Source organism: Pogonomyrmex barbatus, unplaced genomic scaffold (genome assembly GCF_055798465.1).
Source record: "Pogonomyrmex barbatus isolate J1 unplaced genomic scaffold, ASM5579846v1 scaffold4, whole genome shotgun sequence".
NCBI classification, from domain to species: Eukaryota; Metazoa; Arthropoda; class Insecta; order Hymenoptera; family Formicidae; genus Pogonomyrmex; species Pogonomyrmex barbatus.
The window spans coordinates 7254452-7279596 of NW_028297138.1; the positions used below are offsets into that span (position 1 = coordinate 7254452).

Below are 25145 nucleotides of genomic sequence, written 5' to 3' on the forward strand. Positions count from 1 at the left end.
ATTCGCTCACCTTCGCGCGTTTGCTGTTTGCCCGTGACTATCGAGAATATTTATTTAGCATTTGTGTCGGTCGATTTTGCGTGAGCAGCGTTTATGAACACATTAAATGTCGAAAATTACAGTCACACACAAACCGATAATCGAGTAATAACATTCGCCACTCCGTACAGATCCAGCACAGCAATATATAATTTTCTTTTTTGACAAGTATTTTCGCGCTGTCGGCGGCCAATAAAATTTTCTCTTCAAAATTACCAACGGTGTAATTCCCCTCTTTCCCTAAAATTGTTTATCAAATTCAGATGCCGGGAGGAGGGAGAAACGGGACGGGGCTGAGCGTGGAATAGACCGTATTTATCATCGCATCAGTGCTCGGATCAGTGCCGTTCATGAAGATCAACACGTTCGCTGTACGAGCGACGTTGAAACGTTGCGGAACGAGTCGCGTAAAATTCCCGCGACAGATCGATTCAGTGTCCCTGAATATGTGTAAACGATTGCGGGCCGAAGCGAGTGTCTCTCCATTTCTATCGCAAACACGCAGCGCGGATCAGCTTGGTAATCGCAAGTATGAATTGAACGACACGCGCATCAGTTTAATAGAGGCGAGCGTGAACACAAACACGTAAATGTACGTATCACATACGTGCATATGTGCGGACGTATCGTATATATACGTATGTACGTACGCGAGCGAGTACATGGATGCACGCATCCACGTGTTCCGGTTTGCAGTTTACTCGTGGCTGACGCATTGTGCATAGGGTGAGACCGCGTATTAGGGATGCAGGTGCATAATAACAAGGCGCGCGGCCTCAAAAGGAGAACCGGCGAAATCGAATTTTCGATGTGAGTTTCCGAGTTATGTGAAATTTTCTGGGAGACGCGGTTAAGTAATTTCCGCCTAGTTAAAGAAACGAACGAGCGGCGGCGGCGGCGGCGGCGGCGGCGAAAGAGTCGGCGGGAGGGTGGCTTTTTATGGATTCTAGTTTCTTTCAAAGTAGGATCGCAAAGCGGATCGTTGGTCTACATCGTTGGGAGATAACGCGAGGGAGATAATCGAAATGGTAATTGTTATCGCGGTCGTTAACACATCGGTACTGAAGGGACGCCGGCGGTTGCGCACGTGAACGCATCAATGGAATTGTGAATTGACAATTTCTACTTTGGTATCAGAGAGAAGCGGTTGTGGAGGCTTCTTGCCGAGCTGCAGCCGGTCCAATGGCGCGTTTAATGAATTTAAGCTACCTTCTCCACCCGAGGAGCTTAGGCCACCATTTACCCTTTGTACACGTAATAAACTGCGCTCTAAATTGACAACACGCGTCAGGACACGAGGCCCGTAAATTTCCATTAACGGGACATCTTTAGCAAGAGCGCTCTTCTTTTTTAAGTTTTTATAATTTTTCAACCTAAATAAATTTTAGTAACTTCGATTACTTTTTTTCTTTTTCTACTACTCTTCTTCTTTTCCGTAACTATTCACTGCGTAAATGCGAGTATATATAGATGTGATATGTCGATATGAATGTCCGCAATATTGAGCTTAGATCCGTGGGCTTGCTAAGTCCGAATGGCTGAGCGAATTAGTCATTCCTGCAGAAAGTCCGAGAGAAAAAGAGAGAAAGAGAGAATTTTCAATACGGATTACATTATCATTTCGTTACGTTCCGTATGCGTAGCGTATATCTTAACAAAATTGAAAAATACTGGCAAATGTTATTGGCGAGCGGGATATAAAAATTTTACTTTGTTCTATCAAACTGTCGTTAGGAGGCCTTTATGGTATAACAGCGGTAACAGGCATTTGTCGAGCTAGAAGCGCGGTTTGTGCATTCGGAACGCGCGATGATCGGCAGCCAAATGGAGAAAAGACCGCTTTTGCAATGCGCCCAGCGGTAGGCCATTCCGATAGCGCGCGGAGTACATGCGTTCTGCATTTTGTTGCTTCTACTGTTGCACGTTATCGTATATGTAACGTATCGTCAAAGTCGCGTTAGGAACGATCATTGTAAAAGTTCCTGAAGGGAAGTGCCGCCATAAATTCTCATGAGCGTCGTACCGACGACGGAAAGTAAAGTCGTATCAATACATTTAAATGCGATCAAATTGTAGTATCTCACTATTTCTCGGGCAATACGCGGGAACCTAAGCACAGCTGAGACGAAATTTTCCCTCGGAACGATATTCTTCCAGCTTTTTTTTTTTTTTTCTTTAATAGAAATCCGCGCGCGGGTCTGTTACGCTCTCGTTGGCACAAGTGTGATTACGTACCACGAACACGGCCGTGTTGTCGAACCACGACACGCAACTGTTGCCTTTGTCATAGTGTGGTCGTTGTATGGCCGCAATTACTTGATTGTTGTCATTCGACATCAAAGCATCACGGACAAACAAGTCGTTGTGACTCGACGTAACTTTTACCCGGATCCGATATGCCTTTAAACTCTATCTATCGATCCGACACCCCTCTCTCTATTCCCCCCCCCCCCCCCTTCTTCACTTTTATTAACTTATTGCGATACGAGAACATAATTCCTGATATGAATAAATTAGTGGGAAATGAGCTACAATGTTAATGAGATAAAGTTCGATTTTAGAGTGCTGAGAGATTTTAAGTTTCATGTGCGATTTTAAAATAATATTTTATCTATCATTCTAGCTTTTCCATATTTGTTCCCTGATAATTTAAGAATGCAATCTAATTTCTCGTCTCAAATCTATCTTTAAATTGCGCTGCTGCAACCTGCATTAATAACCCTCACATGCCAACGAGGGCCAATGGGCCAACGGGCCAGTTGGTTCATTGGCTTTTGCGAGGTTTATTGAGCAAACATTGGCTGAAGTTGCGATTGTGGAACGTCGTATTGCCAAAATCGATGACCTCGCGTATGGCAGGATAGCGATAAAGGAGCAGTCACTGAGAAACGCGAAATATGATATTTTTACGTTCCTACTTTCGGTTTCCCATTCTTTTTCCATACGCATTTCCAGCGCGCGTAAAAGTTATTTTATATTTTCACAAATGAGCGTTATACAAGCTTATATACAAGCTACAAAATCCATTGAAAAGTTAAACGCAAGAGATGGTTGTTCTTAGTTTAGGATGAAGCTCTAAGGAAGCGTTCGAATTCTTGTTTCCTAACTTACCTAATAATATCGATGTTATCAGGTAATTCTCGCGATCGATTAATCACTTGTATCCCTTAATAAAGTTCCGTGTGCCTGTATTCCTAATAAAATTAAATTGTAACATTGACGTGTACGAAAGTTGTACACCTTCACACAGTTATAATTAATACAAGAATGGAACAATATAACAAGAAAGCTACTCCAAAAAATGAAAATTAAGCGTGATGAGAAAAACTCTCATGACTTATCATCGTATTGATTATTATTATCGTCGAAATTCTTAGACTAATATTTTTATATTTTGATGCCATGATACGAAAATATATTATCGCGTGTAAAAGGAATTTCTGGATGCAGATAAAAAGAACCTGATGTGTTTATAGCATGTTTTTCGGATAGTCCGTTTGATCGGCCGGTGATCGCACGTTCGTCCAATTGCCGATTGCAAAACGAGAAAATTTGATCCTCGTGCTTCGTTCATTTCGTCTGAACCGATGCCGCGATAGTATATACTGATCGTTTCTAACTCCCGTGCTGGTGCTCGCAATTTCTACGTGTCGTAATTTGCTCAATCGCTCGATCTCTTTCTGGTCCACCGATCTTCCCCTGCCAATCGGCCGGATCGGCGCTATCGAATGGGCGGGAAGAACATTAGTTACCGGTAACAAGCGCGCGGAACAAGTACGTTACAACGTACCGAGGGCATGTTCTACACAACCATAAAGTACGCGTCACACCATACTATTTGTGCAAACCTCGCAGCCTAGGCGTGGATTTGTTTATCGGTATCCGCGGACAAGAACGGGCTCGCATCGGCCGCATCGAATCGACCGCAATTGGATTTACGTGCCTATTGGGGGGGGGGGGGTGGTGGGCCCATTATTGTCGCACATATAAAAACCAGAATAAAAATTCGACTTTTCGACCGGGGTTTATCGATAGCCGAGTGAAAAGTAAGAGCGTGGTGAAAATAGATATTTTTATCTTGGCAAAACAGTTGGATTACGAAAAATATTCCCTGTCCGGTCATTCGCTGACGCGGCTAAAACCGTTTTTCAGCGACGCGACAACGTTTACCTTCGTTTTTCCGGCCACTGAATCTACGGCGGCCGTCTCTCTCTCTCTCTCTCTCTCTCTCCCTCTCTCTATCTCTCCGACTCGCTTTTCGTACCGTTGATTCGCGTACATAGTTCGTAGTTTGTCTAGTTCAAACAACGGCGAAACAGTTAGATACGGGAGACTTTTATTCGCGGCGCGGGCGGCGCCGCAACTCGTTACCGGCGCCGACACCTGCGCCAGATGGTGAAATAATTCGAAACTCGCGTATAAACGGAGGCCCTCGATTACTGGATTTCAGGAAAAGCCGGTAGCGAAAATTGCTTGTCCCTTCTTAGTTCTACGACTGTCGCGGGATCGTAGGGCACGAAAGTGTGTTTTATCCTCTTTCAGCGCGCAGTTGAATCGGAAAAGGGAGAGAAAGAGAGAGAGAGAGAGAGAGAGAGGGGGGGGGAGATATGCTATACTCACGTGGAAAGTGACAGCCGATGAAAGAGCTGCCGCAGGGCTCGTAGAAAGTCCAAACTTGTCGATAGATTCGTTAGAGCAAACCGGGACTCCCTCGTTCTCGCGCGCGGAACTGTCGGGCTGGCTGTTGAGCCGCACAACCGTGTTTTCCGCCCCCGAACTTCCGGCCAAATTGAATCACGCGGAATTTCGCGGTAACAATCTTCTGTTTGACTTCGAGCGACCGGTTGATTCACTTCGTGCTCGGGATCCGTGCGTCTTCATATAGCCGTCGGGCCAGACGATCTTGCGCCCCTCATTGAACGGGTTTGAGCTTCTTCAGCGTAACTCGATCACGGCGAAAAGATCGCGTTGTAGGGATCGTACCAATGCCAAGGGATAACTTTTTGTTAGTAGATTTTCGCGGAGTGTACCATTGGTACGATTTTTCAGGGAGGTAATCGAGTTAAATAGGGTTTCACGCGCGAGATATTTATTTCTAATAAAAGGCGGAGAAAATACGTATATCGTGATATTTCAATGTATCGTAACGTTCGTGTAACATAATTATGCGATATATAAGCATTATTAGATTATGTCAGATTATCTTTTTTGAGATAAAAAAATTAAAATTTTTGTAAATTAAGAAGAAAATGAAAACAGTGAAATTTATGCAACGCATTTATGATGTTATAAATTATAATTGGTGAATATATTATTCATAATTTTACGGCGCGTATTTTTGGATTAAATTAGCTTAGGCTTTTAGCCAAACGTTCTGGTTCTCGCCAGACTGTCCTCTATTTAAAGTGTCCACGTTGATTTTTCAAATTTGTCAGACTTTCATATTTACAGTCCGCAATTAAAAATTTACATATGTCCCATTTAAGTTGTGCCGCTCTGTTTTTTTTAACTTCAATTTTATGCGGTATATCTGAGATTTTGTTATTGTTATAGCTTATTCGAAATGATGCAATTCCCCGGGCATATTTTCTGCATACATACATACATATATAAAGCGATTTCTCTATCGCGAAACGTTCTGCGAATCGCAAATTCGAGTGAAGTAGGAACTTTAGAGAAAATAGAAAGCTGGTTCTAAGATATTTGAAGGAAACCGTTTGATTTGACAGAAATATTTGATGTTCAAGAAAATGGATATGTAATATTTTGTAACAATTTCGTTGTGCGCCTTTGTTAATTACAACATATTGATCGATCATTGTTTTATGCGCCGGTGTTTTTGTTTTTGTATCCATACTGATCGACGATTAATTTAGCTAAAGCGAAATTGTTGCGCCCGTTATTTATTTGCTTGCTTTGCAATATAAAACGCTTCGGTTAGAACAAAAATCGTAAATTAAATGAATATTTGTTCTTGTGTTTGCAGGTACACAATAGTGCTGCCGCGTACCAATTTTCCGAATAGAAATGAGTTGAGGATCGACTACGATGTTGAGTCGTCTTTCGGCCGTGGTGGCCTCCATTTTGGTTCACCAAATACATTTCTTATGCATCGCCAATACGATAGGTAAATTATAAAGTTTTATAATATTCACATAATAAAATCTTATAATTTTTATCATAAAATCATAATTGTTTTGTCCTATAATATGTTTAGTAACATGAGAATAAAAGTAATTAAAAATAAGCATATGGTGAGAATAAAAGAATTTGACATAGATACACTGAGAGAAAACAAAATAGTTTTGGCAACTACATTTATGACAATTATGAAATTTAAGTAGCTGCAGCTAGCTTTTTTAATAAGTACGAAAGTAGTATTGAACATGATAAAAATATAGTCGCGGTAACAATATATGAATTATTAATTATTGATAAAATAGCGACTCAACTATAATTACATTAGACTTTATACAAACAGAATATGGTATTAAATTTTTCTAGTTTAGACAAATATTTTTGTGAAATAATATCACAATATCATTGAGATAAATTTAAAAAATACATATTGACAACAACGATACAACAACAATACGTTAGTTTATCTATTTATCATAAATGATTTAATATAAATGATTAATGTTACTATATTATATTTTCTTGGTTCATATAACTTGTTGATCATTACAACTTTATTATATACAATAGTCGAGGCGCTATTTGTGACGATATTTCTAGTTGCTGATACGACTTTTTTCTCCGAGTGTATATATTTCTGTACGAAATTTCTGTATATATATATATATATATATATATATATATATACACATACATATATATATATATATGTATATATATATAAATTTCTGTATATATACATCATTATTTGTTTAACTGTTTCGTGCGCGGAAAATTCGTTTTTGTTTATGAAAAAATATTCAGATATAGTTTTTTGGAAAAGAGAAAATCAGATTATATTGAATAACGAGGCACGAGATGAACGGTTGGTGCCGTTAGTACCCAGATCTTGTCCTATAATTTTCCAATTAAGGCATTGGATTCTCATAAATCCATGAGCACGGACAGCTTCCATAAATTTGACGCCGTACCGAGCGACAAACCGCGGTCGATCCGACGTACTTTTAGATTCGAGGCGGCTCTTACAACGTTTGGATGAAATGCTGAAATTGAAGGGAAAGAAGAACTATGAGAATCGTGCAATTGGTCACGATACTTCCGAACGGTACGAAAGTCTGTTTTCCTTTGACAGAAATAATATAGGGCACTTTCGAAGCGTATTGGATCTGGGCGCGACTGCTCGCTGTCTTTGTATAACGCGAAAATATATTACAACAAGCCGGCTTGAAAATCCATCGAAAAATACTCGACACTATTTTTAACTTTTGTTTTCAAAATTTATTACACAGGGATATATGACTCCAAGCTAATTTTAGCGCAAATCTTTTTATTTCCGTCTGAAAAATCTACTCGCGAATACGTTTAATTATATTTAATTATAATTCATAATATTTTAACTGTAACGTCTCTTTCACTCGTTATATTCTTAAAAAAATTGTGTAAATTCACGCGTGTCGGCTTCTTTCATATAGTATATTTGCTACTTTCTGATGCATTGTGACGTAATCCGTGCCTGCGAACGTATCTAAAGCGTATTTCGAAATCCTGACCAGTAATCGGGCTTATCCCCTCGCTCTCCTCTTCCCCCCCCCTCATGGGCAGAGATTATGTGCTTCGTCTTTCTAGCGGATATTAGAAGTCCGTTTGCCTCATTCCTTTTCCGGGTTGTCTTCCTGTAGCGAGAAAATTCAACTTGTTAGATTGGCGCGGGCGGGGGAGGGGACTCTTTACACGGCAGTTGCTAGAACTGATACATCTCTCGAGGATTATCCCATCCTTCTACGAGAAATAGTTAGGTCGAGACCTTGGGACAGGGATAGAGAAACAGGGAGAAAGCAGAGCAATTCGTCAAGGCGAGGTGAAAGGGAGTTGCCGGGCGCGCGGGGGCGAACAGCTGGGAAAATGATTTCGGAGCGCATCTTTCACATAGTCGGGATTTCTTAGATCCTCGTGGCAAGATGAGAGGGATCCTCGGCAAAGTCTCTCTGACTGCCGAACCTGAACCTGAGCGAGCTCCGACCGCGGGGGAAGGGAGGGGCGGGGGGGGGAGGAGACCGAGAGACCGTTTGAATCGTCGAATTTGATAGAGAGAGAGAGATATTGCCATTCCCTCGCGTGGTCTCACCGAATTCTATCGCGGTCTCCTTTATTTTTCTGCACTCCGCTTGTCTCTTTCAACGGTGCCGGTGTTTTATAAAAGACCAGATTGCGGTTTCCCTCGGTATCGTCGTCGAAAAACGACGACGGCGCTTGAAAATTGGCTTTATTACCTCTTTCTGTTCGATCTGCGCGCGTACCGTGTGCCAAGCTATGTAAAGCTATGCTTATAAGATACTTCGGCGTCTTCGATCGCGGCTGAGAATAGGGAGGATGACACAGTTGCGAAAATTCTATCGAGCAGCGTTGAGGGGGGGGAAAAAAAAAAAGATAGACGCTACCGTTTGACGTGCCATTAAGTATCGTTATATTTAATTTTCGATAAATTCTAAATTTTTCACATCCAAGTTTCTTATATTTAGCAGATGCCGTGTTACGCAATGTAATGATGAATCTTTTATTTTTTTTCTCCTCGTAAATCCGTTTAGGCAGATGTATGTAATACGCGTATTGTTTGTAAAACATCTCGTAACGAGACGTTTACTTTTGTTATGTGCATTTACCTCGAATTTTCGCAGAATTATTTATTCAGTACGATGTAGTAAAAGCAAGCCAATGGCTCCCGCGTATGCATTCGCGCGCGTCAAAATTATTCGTTTTTGCGTTTCGACATTGAGATACATGTGATGTATGTTGCGAATTTAAGTTTGTTTTCGGCGAAGTTTGAATCGTTTTTATTTTGTTACGTGTCGCAACTGAAACACTTTGATAAAAAGATTGCGACTAAATTTGTTGTGATTCACCTATAAAAATAAATAACTCTTTTAAAAGAGAGCTTTATTGTAATCTTTTCTAGTGACGTGTGACATGTTAAGAAATCCGCCATTGGTTACGCAATTTTATAAGGAGAATATATGCGCATATCTTCTTGAAAAGTTACGTAGTCGCGTATGCTTCCTGCTGATAAGGCCATTCAAAATGTCAGCAAATACAGGGATTTACTCTGTCGTGTTATGTACATCGAGATAGAAAGTGAAAGTCTTTTTTGATATCATACACGCATTGTAAATACATTTTTCTACTACAAACTTAAAATTTTCAAAAATTAAATTTTCAAAAATTTTCAAAGATTAAAATTTTCAAAGTTTAATAGATTAAAAAATAATTAAAATTATAATTTTTTTCATATCTTTGACTCTTTTCTCGATATATTTGCACTTAAATGTATGTATTTTCTATCTGATACAACATTTTATTATAAATTGATCGATAAAACTCTAAAATAATAGCGACAATTTTATAAAACATTTTTATCTATTTAGTACATATTACATTTTGTTGCAGGTGCAAACTTTCCGGGGCTACCACGTTCATTTTGGCATGAGCTCAGTTCACCTTTTACAGAGGTATATTAATCGCATATTGTTAGATTTTCGAAATTGATCAAGTTAATTTAATATCCAGAATATTTCATCATTTTAAATATTTCAATTGTTTTGTATTTTGACAAAAAATGTTTCGAAAATATTACATACACTCTTAGAGAGAAAATATGATGCACAAAATATTTTTTGTTACATGCATTTTTTATGAGATACCGATATCTTTTTTTCATATATCATCGATATCTTTTTTTTATACGTGTCACCTTTTCCGTTTAAAATGTGAAATTTATATGTGAAACATTTTATTTTAAAATAAAAGGCAATTGGGACAATTAAAATATTATATTAAAACTGTCCATTCTTAATAACATTTGAATTTCGTTTTCATCAATGCTGTACATCTAAATCGCTTATTTTGAAAATAATGTCAGTCTAATTTTGACATAGTTCAACGAGACAAATATAATACAATGTAATTCAAACTTAACAGAATTTTTGGAATGATATTTTCAAAATAAACGACTGTACTAATAACACATTATATTTTTCCAAATTTGATATAGGCTTTTATTACATCTTTTCAACAATTTTCATAATGAAACATGTATTTATGAATGTAAATAATTTTATCTGTGTGTTATCAAAATTTGCAATTCAGATTGCTTTTACCATCATTCACCATTTGAACATATTCAGTATTTAGATAAAATATTATATGTACTTAGAATTAATGGTAATTGCTTCATGTTGTTTTAACAGCAAAGAGACAATGGTTTTCCTGATTACATTACAAGCATGTTAAATAATAGAAGACGCAGATACATTTTAGCTTTTATCGTAGGTTTACGAGGTGGAGAGTTTCGTGACTGAAACAGGCGGCACTCCTGAACCGAGGCCATTTTTTGAGGATCCAGAAAGCAACATTACCGTACAACTCGGTGCACAAGTCTACATGCACTGCAGAGTACAAAATCTACAAAACACTCTCAAAGTAAGTTATATGTTTCTATCTTCAGGAATATTCAACATGACGCGTGAATTTGTCGACTGACTCGATTCGCGCGATTTATTCCGCTTTTATGTAAACACACTGACATAAAATTTTCTAAATAATATATAAAGAATCTTTTTTCACATAAATCTTTATTTCTTTACGATCTTTATTGTCATAAAAAACATAAAAAAAAAACATAAAAAAAAAACCGTAGCACGTTAAAATATTTTAGAGCACTTTCTTACATATGAGAATACGTATGTGCGTAATAAACATTTTTATGCGATATTACGTTATCTTCTAAAAGCCAAGCACTCTACACTGTTTTATATTTGTTGATTTTCTCGTCCTCTTTCTCATGTGCAGCTACTATGCAGCACTTAGCTCATCCTAATTCTCCCAAAGGAAATTCCGCGGATAGCGGTGAGATATTTTCTTCCTAATTTTGTGGCTATGTTACTCTATTATTATGATGCAAATGACGGTTATGATATACGACTTTTTTTCTTTTTTTGTGTCGTATGTCTTATATGTTTATTTAAGTTATAAAATCGCTCATTTATCATATAAAAATCATACTTAAAGATATTTTTTATTAAATATAATTATATTCTTATTTCGTAATTATTTATAGAGTAAAGTTTTGGAAATTTACAGAAGTGTAAAATTATTAGAATATAATTAAAAATAGTATTCAATGAAATTCTTGTTATCTTTTTGTTAAAGTAATATATTTAATATTATTAATGAAAATCTTGATTTATTGATATTATTGGAATAGAATCACAGTATATTAACAATCTCTGTAACAATCTCTACACATAAATAGTTTTCAAGTTTTTGCTTGAGTTTCCGTAGTTGCCTAATTCCAGTAGACAAAATACACTTTGATATATTGTTTCTTAGCACGGCATTGTTTCTGATCGGTTTACACCTATCGCGCTTAAAGGATCTAATCCTTAAGCGTACAGATGCAATGAGAGCATTCAGCAGAAACTGATAGTTGTGAGCCTTTGAAACAGTTTGGAATTTGATATTGCCGAAGCTCTTAAGTAGCACTTTGTTACCAGTAAATATCGATAGTGACACAATGTGGACGATTTCTCTTTAGTTTTGCAAGAAAAAGAAAATTTGTTAGTGATAATAATCTTATCACTAAAGTTAATTTTTTAAAATTATATATCACTTTTGTTATTGATTTTATAAAATCAAATAATTTAATACGTATTTATGAAATATATTCATGAACAAAACAACCCTTTTTGCAAAAGGATATAAAATTTTGGCAAAATACAGATTTGAAAATAATTTTGTTGGTCTATTAAAATAATGTTGTATAAAACGTGCCCAACAGTTGGATAAAATATTAAAAATTTTTGCAATATTATCATGCTTAAACATTTTACATAATTATAATAATACTAGAATAAAATTATTTTCAGATTTGTATCTGACCAGATTTTTAGATACTTCAATAGAAATCGTTCTTTCCATGTTAATGATGAAAATATTTATCGCTTCTTCGTTCGATTTACAAGTGTTTATCTGAACATATGTTTGTCGATATCGGTCGTCATAAAAAAGAAGAGGCAAAAAGGAAACCAGCAGTAAATGCACCGTTACGTTTACGATATATCACGATCAATAAATCGTTGGTGAACTTACCAATCTCTCGAGCAAAGCTCGAGTCGCATAGAAAGCATTTACAAACAGTGTACCAGAACATTTTGCTCGTTGGTTTGCGAGTACTTGGAATTCAATCTTTCTAAGTGAGAGTGCGGTAGAAGTTGAGTGGAACAAGTTGTTTCATATAGTGGAATGAGAGTCGTATACATTTGTTTACAGTCTTACGAATGCGTTTTTGAACTCGATTTAAGAACTGATTTAAGCTCTTATTCGACTTACTGAATATGCGTGAAATAAATATGTGTGAAATTATCAAAAGTTGAATGACATTATTATCGTCAAATTATGTATACGAAATTGTTTCAAATCATATCACGTGAATAAAAAATATAAAATAAAATTTCTATAGTCACGTGCCATTAGATGAACCGAAGTGTTCTTCTATCAGACATGCCAAATATTTGCGAGAATGCCAACGTGCTTTAAAAGGAATTTATGTTATGACTGATATTTTCGGTATCTTCGTCGCAGCAAATTTTTCATACTGACGGAAGCATTTATTTCTAATATTTATCTGGGACTACTTTAAAATTATTAATTCATATGTCTGACATTAATTCATATGTCTGACATAAATTATTTTAAACTGAGTGCATATTATGCATATTTTTGAAAATAATGAATTCAAATCTATCATTTATATTGTCAAGTTATTAGTAGAATTTATTGTATATATAAAATTTGATGATATAAAATACATGATGGTAATAATTTAATAATATAGAAACATACTATTGTTAAATTAGTAAAACATTTTCCGCGTGGTAACAAAAGACGAGAGATTGTTTATTTTACTCTGACGGATGCTGAGGAAAACAATGGCGCAGCAACTTCATTAATAGTAACAAAAGACTTGTTTCTTATTCGGGGATCAATAATGTTAATAAGATGGTGGCTTTAACTATTCTCTAATGTAGGATCCATGAGTTTGCTGTTCCAGCTGTTTATTCTCAGTCGCCTAGTATCGGACGAAGAATGATTGACTTAAACTACTTAAGGACGGTCCATGTCTGTAAGCAGTCATCCGTTGGTTGATGAAATAATCAATTTATGTAAAGCATCTCGGCGCGCATATTTTAATCACGTATTCTGAATACATTTATTTCAGATTATCGCTATCCTTCCGTTTAAAAGTATGGAACTCTATGTACGAACGAGAAAAAGTCGTAAGTCGGGAATCTATGGGAGAAATATCTCTTTGGAAATTGTTTTATAACTCTCTTTCATTATTTGTGCACATAATATAATATTGATTATATATAGGTATTATTTATTAATGAGATGATTTATTAATGTCTATGTCTAGTTAGATTCGTAAATGGGAAAAGGCAGTATATAATTCAAAGTTACTGGCGCGATGCAAATATCGCGGTTCTTATAAGTAAGACTTTCGTATTCCGAATTGTCTCAAAGTCGTTATGAAAGTTCTTCCTGTTTTCCTGCGACTTTCTACACATATAACGTGCACATCGCTCGAACTTTTAACAATGTTTCCGTCTCGAGCCACTCAAGTTTATACCTGTATAATTAGTTTGACGAGAAGGTCGTTAGAACATTAATTATAAACGAACCGAGACTCTCTCTATCAGTGATACGACAGTGACGTTTTAGGTACTGCTTAAAGTAGATACGAGTAGTGTAGTACGTTCAAGAAGGAGACATTGTAAAATGGTGTAAAATCCTCAGTAGTATCCTCAAGTATCCTCAATTAATTGAGAATCGAAAACACCAATATCAAAATGCCGAGATTATAAAATTTTGCAGAGAGTTTTGCAGAGACGATCAATATTATCAATTAACTGATTATTAGTATATATATATATATATATATATGTATATATATATATATAAAATAAAACCGAAGTATCAGCTGAATAGTAAAAGTATCATCTGTGAAAATCGATAACAGATGATACGCAGCACGTAAGCGAAGTATTGAATTTTATATTCAAATAAAACAAAAATGTAAAAATGTATTTGGATTAGTTGATCAAAATTTTTGCCTACAAAATTTTGTTTTGTATAAGCAAACTTTCGAGACTTTTCCTTCCTTTTTCTTGTGTTGCTCAATACAAGCTGCACGGAGATTGCTATATGTAGAATAGATATTGAATAAGTGCTTCTCGATTGTTCGACCGCACTGATTCGTTGTGTGCATCAATTCCAGAGGGAATCGCGTGCTGAATTGTCTTCCTACTCGCAGTAGTATGATATTGTGTGATGCGTAGAAAATGGAGGATATCGCTTTCTTGAATCTAATCGAGAATGAAATTTCAGAAAGGAGTTCTGCGAAACGTGTTTTCCGAATAATGTCAGACAAATTAAAAATCAAAATTTCAGCATCGGTGTATCAAATGCAATTATATGAAATATTAATGCTTAATTGATACACGTAAACATTGTGTTATTGAAAACATAGTATTTTATGTACAAAACAATGATGAATCACTGAAATTAAAGTCTGTAAATTGTACCTGGTAGCAAATTATTATATTTTACGCGTTCTGTATTCGATTGAAGTTAATTAATATCTAGACATGTTGATGTGTAACAATTATCAATAAACGAAATGTAATTTTATATTTTTTGATGTTTTAATTAAATTATACAATCAAGTTTGTTTTGTCATTATGCAAAGTCTCGTCCGGATGTAGCTATTTAAAGTTAAGATTTGGTAGAAAAATAAAAGTATAAATATTTATTTTAATTATTGTGAACATCTCAATATCAAAATAAAGGAAATCTTATGTATTCAAAATTGTCGTCTGAAAAGATGAGTCGTTAATAATATTTTTATTATAAAAACAAGCAAAGACGTCCGAGGATTTGCTCCAACCTGCGGTCCGTCTAATTTTATCTATGTTAATGCCTATGCTGGCTGCAAAGCAAAGAAGTGGAGGCATGACGGATAGAATGGGCAAAAAATAGAAATGTCTACTCCCGCTATTTCAAGAGTTGCTTTAACCCAACGACCTAATGTTTGGGAGAAGATCGCATTATATGGTTTGCCATATGATATGAAAAAAGAATCATGATTACCCTGGCGAAGATCTTGGATACAAAGATCTGGTTTATCCAGGAAAGGCTTGAAAAAGTAGAGTAGAGGCTGATATCTGCCAATCCCCGAAGTTTTAAGACGCGCCGGGATCTTAATAACTATAGAGTCCGACATAGCAATATTCGAACACTGGATGGCCGCTGAGGTCTGCATCCTTTGCGCAATTGTAAGGACGAGTAAGGTAACTAACTTCTTAGAAATAAGTCAGCCAGAGAGAGCTCCTCATATGGACACAAAGCGGCTAAATGAGCGATCACCGGGGATGGATCCCAAATAAAATCGTAACGCGGCTTTTGCGGTTTTAATTCTTAAAGAATCTCCTGATTAACGGATGGAGATCTATTTCATTAGAAGAAATAAGGGAAATAGCCGAGCGATACGTGTTTAAGGTGGAGTATGATCTTGAACTTGAAAAACAAGATGATAAAAACTTCAGCACAATGGGTAAGCGAAGAAAAGACATCTTCACCTCTCTCCCTACAGAATTGCGACTATAATCTTGAGAGGCTTGGAATACAATATAATTGTAATCGAACTTCACTGTAAGTTCGTTCAATTTTTCAATTATATAGATGGCATTTTTATCATCTTTTTTATTATTAAAATTTACTATTATGGATAATTTATTCAAACTTAATTTATTCAAACATCCCAGCGTTCGATCACCCGCTCGCTATTCACTTTGTTATTAATTCGTATTTTCTATATTAAACGCAGTCGTTGCATTATCGAGATAATTTAATTTAATTGACAGAGGGGATCAAATTATTAAGCGTTGCGAGCCCTTCTACTGCTGCAATCTACATCCATGCGAGTCCTGAGCTATGGCTTTATAACACGTATCTGCATACGCCGATACGCACAATTAGAATGTGTACTTTCGTACTGAAAATGCCACAGTTGCTTATATAAGTCGTTAATATCGTTATATAAGTCTGTCATAATGTAAAATAATCACGCAATCAAATTTCCAATAAAGTTTTTTGATACATTTTATCCTTTAATATTTAATACATTAAAATTTTAATATATTAAATATTAAAATTTGAAAATGTAAATCACTACATATTGCATTTCATATCATTACATTCTAATTAATAATCCGAAATATTCTGTCATTTCAATGTAACAGAAAATCACGACGAGAATTAGAACTTTTCGCCGCATCGTACAATCGCGCCAGCAATTATTCCTTCAGCTTTTTTCTATTATTCCCTTTTTGCTTTTCTTGGAAAGTCTTACGCCATTTTACATCTCGCAGCCAGCTCCTTTTCCAAGTATTAATTATTTTCCATCCGGTTCCTTCCGGTTCGCGATTACTTTGTCCATTATCCCGTATTTAGCGCAACATTGCCGAGTCCTAGCAGCTCCCTTCATCCACGGGCAAAGTTTTGCCCACAACTTGTCAATAAGTGGTTCGAAGACTAATTAAAGTTTTGCAAACGTGGCTGTCCTTTACCGAGTATACCGTCCTGACAGTAAAGTTCCCCTTCGTCATTGTCGTGGTGTACGGCGAGTTTGCATGCCTCGCGTCAGTGTGACGTTATTTTTCAACTTTTCGCACACAGTGTCGGTGACGGCGGGCTTCGATTGCGGTTCACTCGATGGACCGACGAATCCAATTTTCTTACCTTTGTGCCCGCGGTCCGAATTCCAGTTAGACTGGCTTTACGGATTTCAACAAGCGTCAGAGATCACGGTTGCCCGAAACGAGATCTCCACCGTTGGAGTTGCAGCCCCGTAACTCTCATGAGTTTTGCGGTGATATAAGAGACTCTGCACTTAATCGAATCGAATCGAAAATTTATAGTAAATTTCGAAGCTTTTAGAATTTCAAAGCTGTTCAGTATTTTGTATCACCTCAGTTTTTCTTCTTTCACGAATTGGATATCGTATTAAATACCTTGTATTAATTCATCACAGAAAAATTTTGACAACTTTCTCTAGACTGATGCAACGAAATAATAAATTTCGATTTCAATCGTTTCGAAAAGATTTTCTAATAACGAGCAATCGCGTTATTGAAAAATAATTGGACATATCCATAGTTCGAAATATTTAGAAGTCTAATGGCTATCAATGGCTGAATGATTATTTACCACAGAGAACATAGGACAAAATAGAACATTTTCAAAACAGTTTGTATCGATCATCTATCGTGTTTTGTGTAGCTTGTAGCAGCTTGTGTTTTCGCGAGTATATCAGATGGTTTCGTGTTATTAACTTCGATAGGAATTTACTGACACATGGACATTTCCACTACATTCCTTGACATGCCCCCGTATGTAAAATACACACACACACACATACACACACACACACACACGAGCAGTGCGGCTGATGGAATATAAAAGAGGAAGTCGGGCGTATAGTTGGTATATCCGCGGCAAATGTTTGCTCAAAATGTAGTAAATAAACAAACAGTATATTGCCACGTATTGATCAGCAACCGAAACATTGAATGCATAAATCGTTAATTTGGCGAATGTCCGCGTGGATTCGTATGCGCGTAAGTGCATCCATAAATGCTTTCCGAATAATCCATCAAATATATTCGCCAAAACTAGGTAATATTATAGCGTTTTCATTAAGTGCTAAACATTCATTAATATACCGGAGGTACATGGAAAAAATTCAACACATTTTATAATATTTATCGCACATATCTACGTTATTTGTTACACGATTCTTTTTTAATCCGCATAATTTGATATTAAGAATCATTAGGGGGAACGAAATTAATACGAAATATTCGAGTTGATTACTAACTAGCTTACGATTAATTCCAATAAGGCATATCAGCGGTGTAATTATGGCAAATAATTCGGTGAACAATGACCTATCTGACCGCGGTATGGTTTCCAAAATAACGTCGCTTGTCGCAACGTGTCGCGTGCTGCTTTGACGTTTGGTTTGCGGCTCAATTTCTACGTGATAAATGCACCGTCGCGAATTTCGGTTTGCCTCTTTACGGACGACAGAGAGAGAGAGAGAGAGAGATTCTCCATGCACGAATGCAAATTCGAAATTTTGGTAACGGTTTATCCCTTGCGGTGACCTCCGATGCTCAGTGGCCGGTCCTTTCATGGCGTTTGCACCGCATATTTTACATCGCCTATTACGCGGGAAACCGGCGGCGTAATTATGTTAATCTTGAAAGCGAGCGAATATGCGTACGGATATGCGCGCGCCTATATGGGAATTTAATTTCTATAAATAATTTTAGAAAATTATTATCTTAGCGCGCTTGAATAATAGCGCGTAATTTAACGTACCCCGGTTGTAGATGATACGCTACGTGAACGCGTCACGTGGAAATCAAGTGAAATGTTCCGCAGGCGGCATATAGACATAAAGTTACTAAGACGTAATTATTCACTGCTGAGTCCTTTATAATAATGACAAATGACTATGCCTTCCGCTCGTACTGTTCTCTATTTTGAGGACACGCTCCCAACGAGCTCGAAACGGCGAGCTCCTGCAGCGCGCGCGATGCCTAACGATTCTTTAACTTCCCTGCTATCAAACTTTCGTACGGCGGATCATAAGTATCGGAGTAAACTGTTTTGACGTATTATCGGAGAACGGCTTTTACAGTATCGTACCTGATCTCGATTTATTACGATCTTCGGAAAGCATAATTTGCATATAATGCAATTAATGCTCTCATGTTTATTAATTTTCAATTCATAAACATGAGTAATATTAATTCAAATTTATAAAGTATGAGCTATATGAATAGTTTGTTGTGTGGCAGATCGAGAACATGTCGTAAATAAATTAGGAAAAATGTAAAATTGTAACTTTATGTGTAACGACCAAACTTTTAAGAATTGACATCAAACTTAACTGTAAAACTGAAATTTCGTATTGAGAAAATATTTGCATCAGCTCCAGTTTTGTTTGCATTTCTTAATTAAATAAAACTGCATGGTTTTGCTTGTCTGATGAGTCTGATTATCATTTCTCTGATATGTCTTTTTACTAAAAAAAATGTATATAAATGTAAATAATTTTATCTTTTGCCACAGATTCTATCTTTACCGGATATCACTGCAATTAAATGAATTTTGGCTAAATTTGGATTCGCATTTTTCTAGTTAAATCAAAACATGTTTTTAATTTTAAATTTAAACTAAAATTTCTTTTGGTAATAAAGGATCAATCTATAAAGGCCCTCCACCACCTCCGCTGATTCCAATCAGTGATTTCTTTATAGAAATGTTTTTGCGTTTTTAAATTATTAATTTCTCATATAATGGATTTTATATATAATAAAATACATATAATATAATGTAAAACCAATACAGTTACAATTACAAAATATAAATAAAATATAACATAAAATATATAACTAAATAATTATGTATACAAGATATCTTACAAACAATATTTGAAAACATTCGGATATAATATATTGTTTTTAACAGCGACAGATAATTAAATATATTTAAAAAATAATTAATTACAAGATATTTATTTATTAATATCCTGAATGAGAATGGAGTACCTACTTAATTTATCTTTAAATGTTTAAATATTTGTTACATATGAAATTGTTGAATTATATCGTATATTACAGTTATGCAAAAGACACGAATTTTTTCATACATTTATACTAAATACATAAAAAAATATAAAATATTAAATTTAATATTCTTGGATTTAATAGTCTAATGGTCTCTAATGCTTAAAAACAGTTTCTTTTTTAAAGAACTTTTAAAAAGAGCTAAAAATAATACTAAAATTTAAAGAGTAAAATGTATTCATTCATAATCATGTTTTGTTTTATTGTGATTTGAATGCATTGAATTCTTAATTAAAATTTCTTTCTTTTTTCTTTCATCTTCTTTTTCTTTGTTACAAGTAATTACTATATTTGTTCTGTATTGCTGTATTTGTTCTATATTGCTTGTTATTGATTATTATTATTAATTTTATTATTATAGTATTTTAATATTGTGATATTAAAATTAGATGAATATCATATATGATTAATATTATATAAGAAAATATGTAATAAGAGAAGAAGAAATTTTTCTATAAGAAAATATTACTGAATTAATTCTAACTTAACGTCAAAAAATACATGCTTATTAACTTTTCCTAACTAGAGCAAAAATAGCTGCTTCTGAAAATTGCTAAGAAAACCCTGGTTTTACTTTCAACCCTGCAAAAGGAACTTCTTAGCTTTTAACAAGGCATCGAACTAGATTTCGCAAATAGATTCAATGGAAACTAATGAGAAATAACTATTTATATTAAAGTTTGTTTCAATTATTTATTAGTGTAAATTATGCATTTTTAATATTTATATTAATGTTTTTAAACAAATATTTAATGCATAATGTAATTCAAGAATCTATTTAACAAAGATTTAATGATTATATGGAATTCGTAAATATATTTAATAAAAAAACAAAATAAAATATTCCATTTTGCAAATTTTGACTAATAGTAATTCCAAATTTTAAATTTTGCAATAATTTTATCAAATACATTCCTGATTATACAGAGTCAAAAGCGGATATCAACGCGAGCAAAAATATTTGATAGTAAATATTAGTTCTTACATTTTTATTTCATTTTGTATTTAGAATTTTCAAACTTATTGACAATCATTCAGTATTAAAAGTAAAAACTATTAAAAATTTTTAATAATTTTTCAACGCAAATGTTTACAAAATTTATGAATATGGAATACTTATCAATATCTCATTATTATACGCGTTCCATTGCAAATATTCTATAATTTTAACATATTATAAAATTAATGTGACACAATTAATATATTATATTTCTAATTATAATTTTATTAGAAATAAAATTCAATTTTAGATATGAAAGTTTAATATTTCAGACGTAAAATTTCATTATTTGTCTTCATAAACTTTATTTTTTAAAATAAGTTTAATGTTACAGTTATTATGTTTAATTATTAAATAATTTTAATATTTTAATATAATCTTATGCTCTCTCTCCCTCTCTCTCTCTCTCTCTCTCTCTCTTAGATTTATTTATCCAATTTTTATACTTTTTATTTAATTTTTTTCTATATCTTTTTTTTCTTGTTTCTTCATTTTTAATTTTCGAATTATGATTCTATAATTCTATTTATTCGTATTCTTAATTGTTTTCTGCTCATATTCCTATTTATCTTTATTCCTAATTCCTATCTTTATTCACATCTAATGGATCTGTGTATAATTTCGGTCTTGCAACCAATATATGGCTTTATGTATAATTAACTTCTTAACGAGTTTTCGTTGATTCAAGATTTAGACAAAAGATAAAGTAGTTAATAATATAAGTAGCTAATAATATAATTTAAAATTTTATTAATTCGTGACAGATTCGAATGATAGGATTTTAATTTAGGATAAAAATTTTAATTTGATCTTTCTGTATATAAATGTGATAAAATTGCACATATCTGAGAAGATATTATAGGCCTATTTTTACCATGTTCTAGTTTGCTTGTGTGGTACACCAAACTATCTATACATTGTTTTTTTTTCTTGTGAAGGTTAGATTGAAACTTACTTTTCATTATTCCCGACCAATATCCACATTTTGGTTTCACATAGCCAGATATTAAGAAGAAAGAGAAAAACTTTTTCTATCGCCGGTTAATCATCGCCGGCAAAAAATGTAAGATTGTACGCTTTTATGACATCCAAAATACTGCGTCGCGAGGGGGTTTTCATATTAATTAAATTAATTATGTACAAAATTAACAGAAATGTCTAACAGTATATTAATATCACATCTATGCATACTTTACTTTCATCAACAATTGAAATGTATATCCGATTAAAAACTAGTTTAAGTTTGAAAAACTCTTTGTGAAAAACTCTTGTATCTTGTATCGCATTTCGATCCGAAAAAACTCGATTACATTTTATGAATATTTATTTTACTATACTAGATGCTATAGATGCATGTTGCGTGCGTAATATTATTTTTTGGTATTATATATTTTTCAATTAAATATAAAATTCTAATCAATTTTATGAATTTGTATCGCAACTTGTACGTCTACATCGTATTGTGAACAATTATAAGAAAATACTATATAATCATTTTCAATTAATCACAAAATACTTCAATAAAAACGAAATAAAATATTTTTATAACTTATCTGTGATGATAACTACGTACATATGTGAAAGATACACAAGCTTCACATACACTTAAAATACACGAGCTTCGCTGTTGACAGCTATCCTCATAACACGAAGTGAGGAAAATTGAGTGAGAAAAAGTGAGTGAGAAAATCAATCAACCCGCGGAAAAACGGTAAATCTCATACGGTCTTTTTAAAAGTGGACAAAATCTCTGCAATATAATATGAAAAAATTTTAATTTTAAACCAATTCTCTAATTCTGAACTGAATGAATGTAGAAATTGCTAAATACAATTTGATAAAACCAAAAGCCCATTATGTATATTTTCATCAATGTGAATGATTATTATCGTTGTTATTAAATTTTATCTCAAAAGCATGTAGAGATAAGACATTCTGAATAAATGACGTGAAATTCAAGAGCGATAATGAATTTTCCTCATAATTAATAATGAATTTTCCTCATAATTAATATCGATAAAAGTCTCTTTTGTACTTCATCCATTATCAAAATTATTTTTGTTTAATACGTTAGAAATATGTATGATTTAAGAATCAAATATTAATTGTTTTTAAAATAATTGCAAGAAAATATTATTTATGGTAATGTATAATGTAAAATATTATTGTAATGTATTTGAAAATATTATTCATGATAAAACATGATAAAACATGATAAAACATAATGGCTCTCACGTCACATTAGTACTTCAATTGGTAGATTTCGCAATGCAAATCAATCACAATTTATTTTTTCTATCACATTTTTTCAATCACAATTTATTTTTTCTATCACATTTTTTCAATCACAATTTATTTTTTAATCTTATATATGAATAGGTTATAAAGTTATAAAAGTTTAGACTGAAATTGATGCTTTATAAAATAATAGTAATTAATAAATATAATAGTAATATAATAGTAATTAATGAATATAATAGTAATATAATAGATGAATATAATAGTAATATAATAGATGAATATAATAGTAATATAATTAATGAATATAAGCGCATATTTGTTAAACATTAAATTGTGAATTATACGTAACGCTGAAATATCTATTATCTTTTTATTATTATAATATGTATGTATCATATCATTGCAACTTATATATTAAATTTTAGAAGCGATATATGCATAGCAATTTATATAACTTAATTCTGAAAAAAATTCAAAAAAAGAAAGATATATATGCCTATAGAATATATATATATATATATATATATATATATATATATATATAGAAAAAGGTGTACTGACATAGTATTTATTATGCAATAATAAATATTTTTCCGTATCGTGTTTCATAAATAACTAATTTATATATATTTATTCTATTTTATTATTTGTATTTCGTTTTTATTTAATTTTATTGTTTTTTTTATCTTGTTTATATCATGTAATATATTTATACATATTTCACGTATGTGTAAGAAATGTATGTCATTCTTTATTGTTCATGAGAATATTATAAGAAAACAAAAGTAGCAGCTTTAAATTTAAAAGTATTATTATTTTAATTACTGTAATTGTTTATTATTCATTGTCTTTCATAGTTTTCATTTTTTATATTTTTCTCCACTTGTTAAAACAGATAGCATAATAATTTAATAAGGTTTAATATACTTAATTCTAATTGCATGAATAATATTAATATTTGATTCTAATATTGCACGAATATTATTATATATCACATTCTCGTAATATTCTCAATTTTTCAAAAAGTCCTATTTATTTGTATATGATGTGTGCGTGTGTCCTATTTATTTGTATATGATGTGTGCGTGGCTGTACATTTACATATGTATACGTCAATCAATAAATGCACAATTAACTAATCAATAACGAGACATTCAATAAGGCTCTAAAATTAGGTATATTTGTCTTAATCTGTTCCAACCTATCTATTTTTGAAGCTACGTAACAGATCAATAAAATGTCAATATCTATCAATAATTTTATTAATTTTATTATTTATTTTATTTATCTATTTATAATTTTATTATTGTGTTAGCAAATTGATATATATATATATATATATATATATATATATATATATATAAGTTGGATACATTGTATATTTAATAAAGTTACTAGATCTATTACTTCAGTAAGAAAGTTATATTATTTATTTATCTATAACTCATCGTTCCGATATACAAGAGTGGAGTTATTAGGCATAAAGCTGCAATGATTTAGTAACATACAAATATAAAATTTAAATTAAAAATTAGAAATTATTGATGTTTATAAACATAATATATCTATTTATATTAAACTTTTCTTTTGCAATTGGATATTCATCAAAATTATTTTTCAAAAAAGATATTAACGGGAATAAACTTTCATAAAATTTTAGATTATATTTTATTTCCTAATTATTATTTTTTAAATCATTGAAATATGGAGGTACAAAAAGAAATAAGAACAATTAATTTTATGCGATTAAGAAATATAATACTTACCATAAGGTTGCTCCGTCGGCGCTCGATGCTTTCTCAGGCTTTCTCAGGCTTCCTTCACCTCTTAGAGTGTCTAGGTCGTCAGATCCCAATTCTGCATTGCGTTCACTCGCGAAAAACACTCACGATTAATTACGATCACGCGCAGAGTAATTT

The 25145-nt window shown here is 33.3% G+C and overlaps 1 protein-coding gene across 3 annotated transcripts in view; it reads left to right on the forward strand.

Annotated features, from left to right (window-relative positions):
• The window catches only part of LOC105425728 (defective proboscis extension response 14), a 119675-nt gene that overhangs the window by 20168 nt on the left and 74362 nt on the right, over nt 1–25145 (forward strand). For all 3 annotated transcript variants that reach the window (XM_089080879.1, XM_089080880.1, XM_089080881.1), the window contains exons 3-5: nt 6026–6166; nt 9619–9680; nt 10501–10650. In XM_089080879.1, the coding sequence (XP_088937005.1) occupies nt 6088–6166; nt 9619–9680; nt 10501–10650 (291 nt within the window). In that variant the 5' untranslated portion in view covers nt 6026–6087. The remainder of the gene's footprint in view (nt 1–6025; nt 6167–9618; nt 9681–10500; nt 10651–25145) is intronic.